The following is a 14,201-nucleotide window of genomic DNA, read 5'->3' as shown; positions in this document are numbered from 1 at the left end:
ACCCGGATTTCTGTGTTTGCAGACTGTAATACAAAGTCAATCTTTTCCTCAATTCGGGATTTGAACCGGTGACTTGGGAAACTATAAATTATCCCAAGTGGCGACTCTGATTTTAAATAAAATAATCCCGTTTCGATTGTCACTTTAAGTTGGAAAAAACTCCCTTATACACCATCCTCGAGGGTGTAGGTAAAAAGGAGGTGTGACAATAAGGCCTCGAAAGACTGGGGCTCACCAATAGCTGATACGAGATGTCCTAGCAAGCAGAATCGTCAACCTGAAAATCGTTACCTACATCGCGAGATGCAGGCCTCGGGCAAAAGGGATGTCAGTACAGTTGAATTCTACTGGTATATAAAACAGCTATAGAAAAGAACCATAAATACTGAAACTGAAACTGAACTACTAGCTGATAAACTGATAACTGAACAAGGAAGTAAGAATATGAATACCCCCTCTTCTGAATGATGAGCAACATGTTTAACTGAATATTAAACTGTGGCCTCAGGCCCATATATATATATATATATATATATATATATATATATATATATATATATATATATATATATATATATATATATATATATATATATGTGTGTGTGTGTGTGTGTGGGCTCGGTCCCAAGTATACGTATACATAACTGCGGCCTCAGGCCCAAAGATAGGTGTTCAACTTTCAAGAATATAAAAATTAGGAATTGAGAATCATACTGCAGTACATGATACTGAAATAATGAGCCATAATGGGTTACATGATACTGGAATAGTGAATAGGATTAGACTGAGATGGGTACTCATAATAAGTTGATTTTTCATAATTGAAACTCATAGAATATCGAATGATTATGAAACTATGCCATCTAGAGAATAGAAGTTCTACTACTATTCAGGAAACTAAGGCATATTTACTTTCTGAGGGAACTGGTAATGGTCATAATGAATGGGACGTAGGGAGAATCATAGACATTCCCAAACGTAAAGAGTTAGCCTTACATACCTTAACTTCCTGCCCTTGAGCATAATACAACATTTGTCAGCCCTCTCAACTTTAATCTACAGCAATGCAAGTCAAAGGAATTCCATATTAGCTATGATGCTCATGTTTTGGTCACTTAAGCATCCTATCAAACACTTGGTGAGAATAAAGCTTCATAGTCCTTATTAATGGTGTCTCTACACCCAACAACTCATTCTCTTGTTCCTAGATAAATTCTAAAGTCTCAAATGATTATAATCAACATTATTCCTTATCACCCATAAGGTAAATATCACCCTTAACCAATAATCAACAATCAACACCCCAATCCTATAATCGTTCATGCTTTTCTATCAAACCCAACAACTTATATCTCATGAACTAGAATTTATAATCATTAATCCAATGCTAGAATCAATTAGAGGGTGAAAACATTACCTTTTTGAGGTTCAAACCCTTTGAATTCGAGTTCTAGGCTTCCTTCTCTCAATAATGATGTCCCAATCGAATATCTAATAATATAGAGGGTTTACCCATGTTAATAAGATGTTGGAAAATTGAAATTAAGTTAGAATCACCATTAGAACTTACCTTGGGTGGTGGAGGGACCCTTAAGGAGTTATGTTTTTGAGAGCTTTACTTTATAGAGCAAGTTTTATGTTTTGGGGCTGTGGGGGACGAAATAGGGCTAAAGAAAAGACTTTCCAAGTTGGCCTCCGCGTCCCAGTTGGCGTGACTGCGGTCCCAACCGTGGTAAATCGCTGGGACACTGCCTCACCACCGCGGTCGCGGTAAAATGCGGCAGGACCGCGGTGGTTACACACCATTTTGTAAAATGGGCATAACGTTTTGCACAGAGCTCCGTTTGGGCTCCACAATATATCGTTGGAAAGCTATTCCAATATCCTACAACTTTCATACTTTGAATTTTCCCAAATTACTTATACATTTTCACTACACTCTGCTAGAAGATAGACCTTCTGCAACCTTAGTCGATTTTGTCAAATCTTATGCACCTCACTTCCCATCTTGGTTTCGAAACAACTATTTTCACCCATAATTATCCCGATGGGACTTCACAAGTTCAAAATATAACTTTACTACTCCTTTAACGCATTCATAACTAAGCTAAATTTATGAGGTGTTACATCAAGCATCTTCGTCCACACAAGAGATCAGGTTCTCCAAGGAACTAGGACTTCATTGATCTTCTTACAATACTTGTTTCTCATAAAGGTAATCCACAATGTATCTTTTGTTCTAAAATTCTATCACACCTTTCCAAACAGTTCCTAGACACATCATAAAGAGATCTAAAACTAATGCCTCTATTCATCTTTAGGCAAGTTTAATATATCTCATGATGCCCAATGTCTAGCCCTTCCATTTTCAGAATTGCTCCAAAAGAAACTAGCAAACATCCTATGCAAATCATTTATCACATATTTAGGTAGATTCACATCTAATACTAGATGAATAGGCATGCCCTCTAGTACTTGAGCAATTAAAACTGCCCTTCCTCCTATAGATAAAAGTTTTCCCTTCCATGATTGAAGTCTCTCCTGTATATTGAACATGATACCCTTGTAAAAATCCTTCTTCCCTCTACTGTAAAAAATAGGACACCCAAGATATATAAAAAGGAATGGATGTCTCTGAAATGTGGTGAGCAAGAGCAGTGCATTAGCTTCTTCAGGAGTTGCATTTCCATGCATGTTGAATGATGATTTTTCTTTGTTACTTTTTCTCCAGAAGCTGCCTCATAGTCTTCCAACACATTCTTAATCAACTGTATAGCTCCATAATGTAATTGGCTAAAGATAATAGTATCATCAACATATGATAGGTAATTGATGTTGTGACTCCATTTTGGCATCACAAATCCAATAAAGTCTGAATTGTCAAACAAAGCATCCAATGCCCTTCCAAGAACCTCACCAGTCAACATGAATAAGGTAGGTGATAGAATATCCCCTTGTTTGACACCCCTAATAGACTTGACAAAGCCATTAGCTTGTCCATTCAATAACACTGAATACCAATTATTGGATACCAACCTGTATATCACATAAATGAAGACTTCTCTCCAAACCCCATTTGCCTCAATACCTTTGTCAAGAATAGCCAGGAAACTCTATCATAAGCTTTGGCCATGCTAAACTTTATCACTATATTAGATGGCATACCCCTCATTCTTATATCAGTGATTATTTCTTGTGTCAATAATATATTTTCCACAATGCTCCTACGTTTAACAAATCTAGCCTGGTTAGGAGATATTAGGATTGAAAGCAACTCACCAACCTCTCATGAAGAACATTTGATATGATATTGTTTGAGAAATTACACAAACTTATTGGCCTAATATCAGAAAATGTTGCCACATTCTTCTTATTAGACAGTATAACAAGGTTTGTATGAGTTATGAACTTAGGAAACTCAGCACCACCAAAGAATGCTTTAATCATGTTGAGAACATCTTCACCTATTACCTCCCAGCATAGATGATGAAATTTGCTAGTGAAACCATCCGGCTAACTGGCGCTATCTCCATTTTAGCCAGACACATCATTCTTCACCACATCCATAGTAGGTTCTGCGTTAGTTTCTACTCCTCAGTGACTATTTTGTGATGCAATTCGCAATATCAAAATTGTAGGCACCCTATCTTCGGTGAATTGAGCCTTGAAAAATTCTACTGCCTCTTTTGCCATATCATCCTGATTTTCAATCCAATTTCCATTGTTGTTTAAAATTCTGGACACCTGTAATATCTTTCTCTTCCCTTTAACATGAGCATGAAAGAATTTTGTCTTTCTATCATCATCTTGAAACCACTGCATCTATGCCTTTTGCCTCTAGAACTCCTCTTCTAAGTGCAAATAACTTGTAAGAACAACTTGAACTTTGTGTAGTTTAGCTCTATTATTGGCAGTTGGATTAAGCTCAAACTCCACCTCATGGACTTTAATTACATCTTCGAGTGATGCTATTTTCTTGAAAATATCTCCAAACATTACTTTACTCCAAGTAGCCAAAGCTTACTTTACATTCTTTATCTTATGTTGAAATATGATGAAAGAGTCCAATGTTCCTTCACCACATCTAAAAAGGTCTCATCTGTTGTCTAGAAATTAAAAAACTTGAATGGTTTCTTCACTTGACTTATATTCACATTATATGACAATAAAAGAGGGGCATGATCTGATCCAAACTAAATAAGATGTTCAATCTCCAATGCTAGAAACAAGTCCTAAAATTGTTGATTAACCAGATATCTATCTAATATTTTGAAAATTCAAGTATCATCCAGCCTCCCATTATACCATGTATATAGGCTTCCTTTTATCATATAGATTACAACTGTCTATACAATGAGCAAAATCTTCAACTTCCGTAAGATAAATAGGCAGACAATCATACTTCTCTTCTTCAGACAAAAAGACATTAAAATCACCTCCAACAATCCAATGTAATTGCATGTCAGAAGCTAAGTGATAAAGTGAATCATACACCAATATTACAATCGGATATTTACCCAATACTCTATGAAATAATTTGCGTGTAAGTTGTTGCTCCATATATATCATGACCTCCACCTCAATGTCCTCATCAATAAAGGTCTAGATCTTCACTTTCATATTTGCTAGGGTAGTGTGAATTCCCAATCTCCTCCTATATACCTCCAACTTGTTGATGTCTTTCCAAGGCTCCATAAGACCAATCAGGTAAAAATTATACTTCTATGAAGATTAATAAACCTCTAGAAATATTTTTGAGTATCGAGTGATCTCACATTCTAAATTAGTGCATTATCTATTGACATTATTTGGAATTAGAGGTTTCACTCCTCTTTGGTTGTACCCTAACCATTATAGTTTTCTGCTTTTGTTCCCTTTCTTGTTTAGTTCCTGACTTCTTCTTGTCAACACTTCTAGGTGATAGATATCTCTTTTGTGTTATATATTGAATGTTAGTTGTAGTTGACCCTTCATCAATGTCTTCCCCTAATTGTTCTTGATCAACCTACTCAGCATATACCACTTGAAGTGTCAATGGCTTAGGTTCATGATTATTACCAATCATTCCCAGCCCCATTTGTCCCTTTTGGTTGATCATAATGACCTTAGCTAAAATACCATTAGTGACACTGAAAGTCTTCACAGCCAGGATTCCAGGATCATCACACCTAGTTTCTTAAATTTGTAACTGATTTCCCACATTCTTCTTAAGTACCAATTAACCATGTTGCACCTTCAAATTCTCTTTTTCTATGGTTGTTTTGTGACCCATAACACCCTTGAAAGTCACCTGCTCATCTCCATGTCTGTGCAAAAGAGTAACAGCTTCCACAGTAGGGTTTGTTGTTTCATTGGAAGTAGAAATTACAGTTACATTGGCTCCAGGTGTATAACGACCTGACCATTCGTTTTAAAGCATTTTCACTTTGCTTGATAGTTTGAGGGTATGAGTATCTCTGCATGATATATTAGGACCTGTCTGCAAAATTTGAGTTTATTCCGAGTGGATTTGATATGTTTCGACATGAGTTTTAGGAAGTCGAAAGTTTAAAAGTTCCATAAGTTTGATTTGAGGTGTGATTCATCATTTTGATGTTGTTGTACGTGATTTTAGGCCTCGAGTAGGTTCGTGTTACGTTATGAAACTTGTTGGTATGTTTGTACAGGGTCCCGAGGGACTCGGGTAAGTTTCTGATAAGTTTGGGTTGTGTTGTGCTCGTTTTTCTTATGTTACGATATCGTTTCTTCAAGCAGAAATGGTACCACACTAAATAAATGAGCTTCGATTTCTATTTTGATTGAAGCATTAGATTTGTATCGTAATTACAGAACCATAGCAAACAGAGTTGTCAAATTTGGACATCGTATGAGGAGTTTATGGTCATTTTACTAAGAATTGGGTTGCTAGATTTTTCAAATTAATTACGAAATTGCCAGTGACGTCATATTTAAAAATCTACAGTATTTCTAAATATTGAAACCAACATATCTTCTTCATTATAAGGTCAAATGGAGTCATACAATAGCCTAACTTGACTAACATTTCTCAAAGAATCCCTTGGAGGCATCAAAAGTGAGTTTCGGGATAGTTTGGAACACGAAACAAAGCAGAACAGTTGTGAAAAAAAACTTAATAGCGAAGATTTGTTTATTTGGTCTTATTTTAAATTGGGGAGCTCGGATTTGGGCAAATTTATGGAGGCGATTTTCACCATATAGATTGGGGTAAGTATTCTATACTCAATTTTGGTTATATTTCATGAATCCATCTTCATTTTTGGTATTTGATTGATGATATCAGTGTGAAATTTGGAGGTTTTGTCTCAAATTTCATAAAGTGAATTTTCGAGTTTTTAACATCTATTCAAAGTTGGATTTGAGTGAAACTAGTATGGTTGGAACTCGTAATTGAGTGGATTGTTGGATTTATGTGTTTAATCGAATTCCGAGATGTGGGCCCGGATTTGACTTTTTGGTTGACTTGGGTTTTTTTTATTAAAGATTCGACCTTTATTGATTAGGTTTGTTTCCTTGGGTATTATTTGATGTATTCGAGTTGCTTTTGGCTAGTTTTGAGCCGTTTAGAGGTCGGTACGTGCGGGATTATATTTTTGGAGCATCGTTTGGTTTGCTCGGCATCAATTTGGCTTTTTTGAGGTATGTGTCTTTCCTAACTTTGTTGAGGAACATTTTCCTACTAATATCCATTGTTTTCTACATGCGAGGGTGATGCATATAGGAGGTGACAAACGTATATGCATGTGTCAGGGTTAATCATGCTCAGGGTAAATTATACGATTAATTGTGCCTTGTACATTTATGTGACCTTCTTGCTTCATGTCTTACTTGACTTCTAGATTACTAAGAATACGGAATTAAATGTTAGAAATCAAGATTTAGTTTATCATAACTCGATTAAAATTTGATGGAATTTTGAGAAACACTGATGTGTATAATTCGGTCTTCATCGTGCTTAGTCACTAATACATTGCTATGATCGTTATTCTTAAGATATTAAGTTCTATATTCGAGTTGTAGATCATTCTTGATATTTGTTGAAATACTTGAACAATAAGGGTTTTGAGGGTTTATTGATCTATTGTTGGCTTGAAAGTTGTGATTGGGGTTCATTTGGAATATTCGTTTAACCATTCTCCTTGAAGTTATTTGTGCTTCCTACCTTGCTTGTTGTTGATTTACAAATGCTTGGTGAGGAATAATGTAAAGCACGAAGCATGATGATGTGTCATTGCTTTTATATTATCATGTGAAGGAGAGTGAAAAGAACGAAGGGTGATGTCGTGCCATTTCATATATTTTATCATGTGAACAAAAGTGAAAAACACGAAGGGTGATGCCGTGCCATTTTATTTGAGAGTAAAAGCACGAAGGATGATGTCAATTCATTTCATTTGAGAGTAAAAGCACGAGTGGTGATGTCCTGCCATTTTTTTTTATATTATCTTGATCTCATTTACATTATCATGTGAGGATGAGAGTAAAAGCACGAAGGGTGATATCGTGTCATTTCATTTATATCATCATGCTTTTATATTATCACGAGTTTATGGAACGAAGGGTGTTTTCGTGCAGTCGAGGACGAGGGACATGCATTATGTTATGATATATTTTCCTTGTGTATACGTTCATGCCTTTACCTTGAGCTGTTATTGCCGCACCTATGTTTACTATGTGACTTGTCGTTGTTGTTCCGTCTTTGTTCTTTATCTCTATTGTTGTTGTGTTGCCCATGCCTTTACTTGCAAATACCATGCCCCCTTCCTGCTGTTATATTTATAGCCATGTCGTATCTAGTTTGTTGCACTTTAGTATAAGCTTTCTAGTATGTTATCCATTCATTCCTCTACTTGTTAGCTTATAAAGATCATGTGTTCCCCTCTTATTTGTTATATCTATATCTATGACTTCTATCATGCTAGTTAAATGAAATTATGTTCTTCTTTCCTACCTTGTCATTATTGTTATTGGCATTTCTTTCACCTGGTTGGTACTATTACATGTATATTTGGTGAGGATGAGATAAATGCACAAAGGGTATTGTCGTGCTGTTGGATTTGATGTCCTAAGTATATTTATCACACTATGAATGTTATGAATTTATTAATGTGATTTGCTAGTTATCTCTCTAAGGAAATGATTGGTTATGATATTGAGGAATATTAATCTTGGTTCTTCTAGAAATTATTTACTGCTTCGCATAATTGTTTCTTGTACGTTGTTTTGTTATGTTCTAGTATTGATTTATTGCTCGTCTTCTCTACAAGTTATATTAGTGAGTATCTTTTAACTAAAAATCATCGTCACTACTTCACCGATATTAGTCAAGATACTTACTGAGTATATGGGGTCGGTTGTACTCACACTACACTTCTGCACCTTACGTGCAGATTTTTGAGTAGAGCTGCGGGTGGTATCGGGAGCTGACTCTGAAGATGTTCGTGCCTTTTTGATGTGGCTACAACTTGTCCTTGGGTAGTTCTAGAGTTAAATTTTGTTTAAGTATACTTCAAACAGAAGTTGAATTTATTTCATATCTGTTTTCACAGTAATCTAGTTTTACTAGCTCGTGTCTTGTACTACCAGTCCTTGAAATGTTGTTTGGAATCCAGATATATCAATTGTTAATCACATTTATTTTAATAGAATTATATTAACTGTTAATTGGCTGACCTAACCGGTCGGGTTAGGTGCCATCATGACCTGTGGATTTTGGGTCATGACAAGTTAGTATCAGAGCTCTAGGTTCATAGGTTCTACGAATCATGAACAAGGGTCTAGTAGAGTCTTGCAGATTGGTATGATGACGTTTATACTGTTAGTTTGTATGAATCCACCAAATAGTAGAGTACCTGGTCCTCTACAAGATTCTATTGAGAATGCTAATAAAACAGTTCGTAAATAAGGCAGAGGATTTTTACGTGGAAAAATCCCACACAAGGGGATCAAAAAACCACAACCTACACCTGTAGGCTTTTAACTTCACTAACTTGTAAAGAACCTATTACAAGCCACTTTGCAATGACTCCAAAACAAAGGATTTACTCAACTAACTTGTGGTACTCTTACCACAAGCCACTTTGTGACTTCCTAGTTACAAAGGCTTTTACTAACTTGTGATGCTCTCACCACAAGCCACTTTGTAACTCTACAATTACAAAGACTTTTGCTTATGACTAAATCTAGTCACAACATAAAATCAAGGAGTTTACGGATTTACAAGAGGATTCCTAATCAAACGCTTCTAGCTAAGTAGTTTATGAGACACAATAAGTACAATCACAAAGTTACAACTCAACTAGGACAACAACAAGCTATCTTTTAGGAACTGGTCCGTAGTTGCGTTCAACTTTGTTCTTCAATCTTGTGAGGATTGATTTCTCTGTTTTGGCAAGAAGATTGAATAAGAAACTGAAACCTTCAAGTGATGTTTTGTATAAACTCATTGCAGGTACACCTTGATCATGTCATTTGAAATGATGTGAGCACTTTATTTAGTTAGAGAATGAGTGGGCGTTGAAGATAGTGCATTGCGACAGAAATAGTGCAGTGAGTCACTTCATTTCCAGCTGTGACCAATTGACTTATACTGTGACGAGGGAACCACAAATGTATCAAATCCTTGTTTGGGTTCCTATCTCCTGAAGATGTAGCTGTTAACCTTTAGCTTGGAATTCGTTAAGCTTGTAGTTTAGTCCAAGTAGGTCAGGTTCCCTATCTGATTCTTAATAGTAAGTTTGTTAGATAATCAAAAACATAAGTCAAGAACATTTAAAACCTATCAATTTTTCCCTTTTTGATGATGACAAACTTAACATTTATAGAGTGGATTTAGAGCAGTAAGAACCAGTTTGAGTAATAGAGGAATACAGGTTCCCCCTCAGACTATGCCCTGAGACTATGTTCCCCCTGAGTTGATGGCTGTATTATTTTCCCCCTTTCGGCATCATTAAAAAAACAGACAGAATAACAGCACAAAGAAGTCTAACTAAGCTAACTCATGCCACATATGTGCACACAATCATGATAGAGAATAGAACACAGAAGGAGAGTACTAACATAATAAAACAAGGATTGATATTAATAAAGCTTTAATATGCCTTTGCTTTGGAAAAATGAAAGGCAACATTGGACTTGTTAACGGGAGTAGCAGTGTTTCATCCCAACCACATAACAAAAGAAAACAAAAACATCCGCCAAAACATCAAGAAAAAAAACTTAACAAACATTTCTAGAAACTGGTCACTGAAAGGGTACTTAGGGGGCACTAGGAGTAAAAGGCTTGGTAGCTGCAGCAAGTGTTTGGAGAACGAGGTCCATTCGGGCATTTGCCGACTTTTGCTCATTGAGCAGTTCTCCTTTCAGGTTCTCTACTTGCGCCCTAAGATCATAATTCTCCTTTGTCAAATGAGCCACTTCATCATTTGACATCAGAACCCCTTAGGCTTGCTAACCTTCCAGGATAGCATTCCTGGCCTTCAACCGACGAATTTCCTCAGCTGCACTGTTCTGAGCATTTATAAGCTGTGAGACGGTTGCTTCCTACCCCCCCCATTCTTTTCCACGCACTCACACTCTTCCAAAGTTGGCTGTGAGAAAGTCTACTTCTTAGTCCCCACTTTGCTCATCTCCAGTGGGACATTAAAGAATTTGAACACTAGAGTAAGCAGGAACCCATAGGGAAGGCCATGATTACCATGTTTGAAGGTAGAAACCTTTTGTATGTGTTCAATCATAATAGCAAGTAGACTCACAGGAGTAAAACTGTCAAGTTACTCCATCAAGAATAGGCCAGACTTAGAAGTCACTGACCTCCTCTCAGCTCGAGGCAATAGAACTTTGTTAACTAATTCAAACAGCAACTGATAGACACGGAGTAGTACCTTCTTATGGATCTGGTCCCCTTTCCGGTTTGCATTGCCTTTTACCATGGCATTTTTGAAGTTATACTGACACACACTCTTACACTGGACACACCAGCTGTAGGAACTTTTAAAATCTCTCCAAGCAACTTTACATCAAAGATGATGTCCACCCCATTGACCAAAGCAAAATGTGGTCAGTTTCAACTGGAAAGAGGCTAGCAAAAAAACTTTGTACCTCATCCTCATATACCTTAGGTTCATCAATTTGAATTAGATGCGCCCAATGTTGAAACTCGACCATTTCCAGAATTTGGTGCATTCCAACCATCTCAGAGATTGCTGGGTCAAAAGTACGACCCAGTAGAACTTTTTGATGCCTCAGGCACTCAGAGCCAAGGCTGACTTCACTTCTCATTCTCTTCATAGAACCAGGTTCTTCAAAAGATTCAGACTTGAGTTTGCCGGACTTCTCTCCACTGAATTTTCCTTTTCCCTTGGATTTGACTAAGACATCCTCATCAGACATTGAAAATTCACTCACCACCTCCTTCATCTTAGACCTAAATGTTGACCCCTTCTCTATTGAAGTAGGCTTCGTCTTTTTCGAAGACCATCTAACAAGTGAACCGGGTTCATCTAGGGTTTCCTCTTGCACCTCGACTACAGGGATCACCTCATCACTTACTTGTACATCGTCTTTCGCCAACTTTCTTCTTTTCTTCTTACTATTCTTCTTGCTCTTTTGAAGGGCAGAATCATAGGCCACTTTAACTTGAAACCTGGTAGTAGGTCATTTGATTTCAGACTCAGGGGTGGATATAACCCTCCTCTTACTTATGAATGCTTCGAGAGCCACATTATTTAGGTCTTCTTCATCACTGGATCTTATTTTAGGTGCTTGAATTTCCAGAGGCACAACATTGAATGCAGGAATAGCACTGTCCTGGGAATGAGAGCCCTAACCTGGGTCCTCTGGAGAGGGATTAGGTTCCTCATGTGATGCCCTAGTAGTATCTGCTACTGCATCCCCTTCAACAGTTACAATGGCCCATTCTTCCTCCACACTTTGTGCCACAATTTTTTGAGATGTGGTCTCATGTAGTACACCATCAGCAGACACCACAAACACAGATACAACATTTTTCTCTTCCTCAAATGGTGCTACCACCACCATGGAATCGGTAGCAACGATGGCAAAACTCTTTGTGACATCGGGATTTTGACCTTGTTCTCCACTTAGTTTTGACTGGTGGGAGCCTTAGACGATGAGGAGAATAGAGCAGCAGTTTTAAGGGTTTCTGAATTAGGAAGAGACTGGGAAACTAGGTGAGGTGTGACTGTAGCAGTAGGAGTAATAGAGGGTGAGGAAGGATCAATAAGAGCGGAAGGCTCCGATAGTGGTAGTTACAACTGAGGTAGGGAGATGGAAAGTTGTCTCAGCCATTGACATAAGTGGTGTGATGATCCCTTTGGGAAATTCTAGTGTTAGACTTATGGTTACGAAGAGCAGAAAAGAGGGTTTTTAAGAGGAGAGGATAATTATGAAGAGAGAGGAATATGCACCGGTTCTGAAATGGCGGTTGGGCATGAAGAATTGCAATGTTTTAGAGAGAGAGATAGAACGATTTGAAATGAAGAGACGTGACAGCAGGATCTGAAAAGTTGATGACATGGTAGTTGTGTTTTGTACCCTTTTTAAGACATGTATTAAAGGATGCACAGAACTACTAACCTTTGGTGCAAGAACTAGGTTCTTGACCTTTTTATTTGAAAGAATCAATCCTCTTTTATCATTCATGCATTGCTTTTACCGCTTCTATACTCATCATGCGTGTTTACCTGTAATGGTATTGAAGTGAGTTAGACATGGCCAGAAAATACTTTGAACCAGTTATTTCTTGAAGGTAAAAGCCAGCTAAAGAGGAATCAGGTTCTCAATTGGGCTTTAAAAGCCCCAGCTTCACTCTGTTTCTTTCAAACTATTCCCTAGAGCCTTGGTGAAAATGTCTGCAATTTGATATGCTGTGCTACAGAACTTCATACATATTAGCCCTTTCTCCACATTGTCTCTCAGAAAATGATGTCTCACATCGATATGTTTTGTCCTTTTGTGTTGAACTGGATTCTTGGCCATGTTGAGTGCACTGGTGTTGTCATATAGAAGGGGCACACACTCAGTAAGTACCCCAAAGTCCTCCAGTTGCTGCTTGATCCGTCAAAGCTGAGCACAACAGGATGTTGCGGTTATATATTCAGCTTCAGCTATTAAAAGAGCCACTGAATTTTGCTTCCTTATACCCCAAGAGATAAGACATGAACCTAAGAAGTGAGCCATTCCAGAAGTGCTTTTCCTGTCCACAAGATAACCTGTATAATCTGCATCAGCATACCTAATCAGATTAAAACTGTCACCTGATGGATAATACAGCACCAGGTCCTGTGTTCCTTTGAGATATCTTAGTATTCTTTTGGCATCCTTCAAGTGAGATTCCTTGGGATTTGATTGAAACCTTGCACATAGCCCCACACTGAAAACAATATCAGGTCTACTGGCAGTGAGATAAAGGAGAGACCCAATAATGCCTCTATACATGGTTTGATTCACAGAAGATCCAGTTTCATCCATGTCCAGTCGAGTGGCACTAGTAATGAGAGTGTCTATCACCTTTGATGTTTCCATGTCAAACCTCTTCAAGAGCTCTCTGATGTATTTTTGCTGATAAATGGATATACCCTTTGGGGACTATTTTACTTGAAGACCCAAGAAGAAGTTTAGTTGCCCTATCATGCTCATTTCAAATTCATTTCCCATGAGTTTTGCAAATTCTTCACATGGAGAATCAGTTGTTGCTCCAAAAATGATATCATCAACATAGACCTGAACAATGAGCAAGTTCCTTCCTCGTTTCTTTAAGAAAAGAGTGCTGTCAATTTTCTCTCTTTTAAAGCCATTTTCCAAGAGGAACTTTGACAACCTTTCATACCAAGCTCGAGGAGCCTGCTTTAGCCTGTATAGAGCTTTTTCCAGTTTAAACACATATTCATGGTGCTCATGACATTCAAACCCTAGGGGTTGCTTCACATAGACTTCTTCCTTAAGAAGTCCATTCATAAATGCACTCTTGACATCCATTTGAAACAAAGTGAATTCCATATCAGATACAAAAGCGACTAGAATTCTAATAGCTTCCATGCGAGCCACTGAAGTAAACATTTCATCATAGTCAACCCCTTCCTCCTAATTGTAGCCTTGGACCACTAGCCTGTCCTTGTTCCTTGTGGTAATTCCATATTCATCGAGCTTGTTTCTGAATACCC

At 37.5% G+C, this 14,201-nt stretch overlaps 2 protein-coding genes across 2 annotated transcripts; both read right to left on the bottom strand.

Moving 5' to 3' along the window:
• Positions 1-2,337: 2,337 nt before the first annotated feature.
• Positions 2,338-3,822, bottom strand: LOC104235266 (uncharacterized). The gene is made up of 4 exons (XM_070163477.1): positions 3,643-3,822; positions 3,284-3,471; positions 2,721-3,036; positions 2,338-2,634 (listed from the first exon to the last, which is right to left on the bottom strand). The coding sequence occupies exons 1-4, from the start codon at positions 3,820-3,822 to the stop codon at positions 2,338-2,340; spliced, it is 981 nt and encodes a 326-aa protein (XP_070019578.1).
• Positions 3,823-13,098: 9,276 nt separating this feature from the next.
• LOC138882841 (secreted RxLR effector protein 161-like) lies at positions 13,099-13,563 on the bottom strand. Its single transcript, XM_070163476.1, has one exon. It carries the CDS (start codon positions 13,561-13,563, stop codon positions 13,099-13,101), a length of 465 nt encoding a protein of 154 aa, XP_070019577.1.
• Positions 13,564-14,201: the final 638 nt, after the last annotated feature.

Source organism: Nicotiana sylvestris, chromosome 12 (genome assembly GCF_000393655.2).
Source record: "Nicotiana sylvestris chromosome 12, ASM39365v2, whole genome shotgun sequence".
Lineage (NCBI taxonomy): Eukaryota > Viridiplantae > Streptophyta > Magnoliopsida > Solanales > Solanaceae > Nicotiana > Nicotiana sylvestris.
This window is presented reverse-complemented; position numbering and strand designations above follow the sequence as displayed.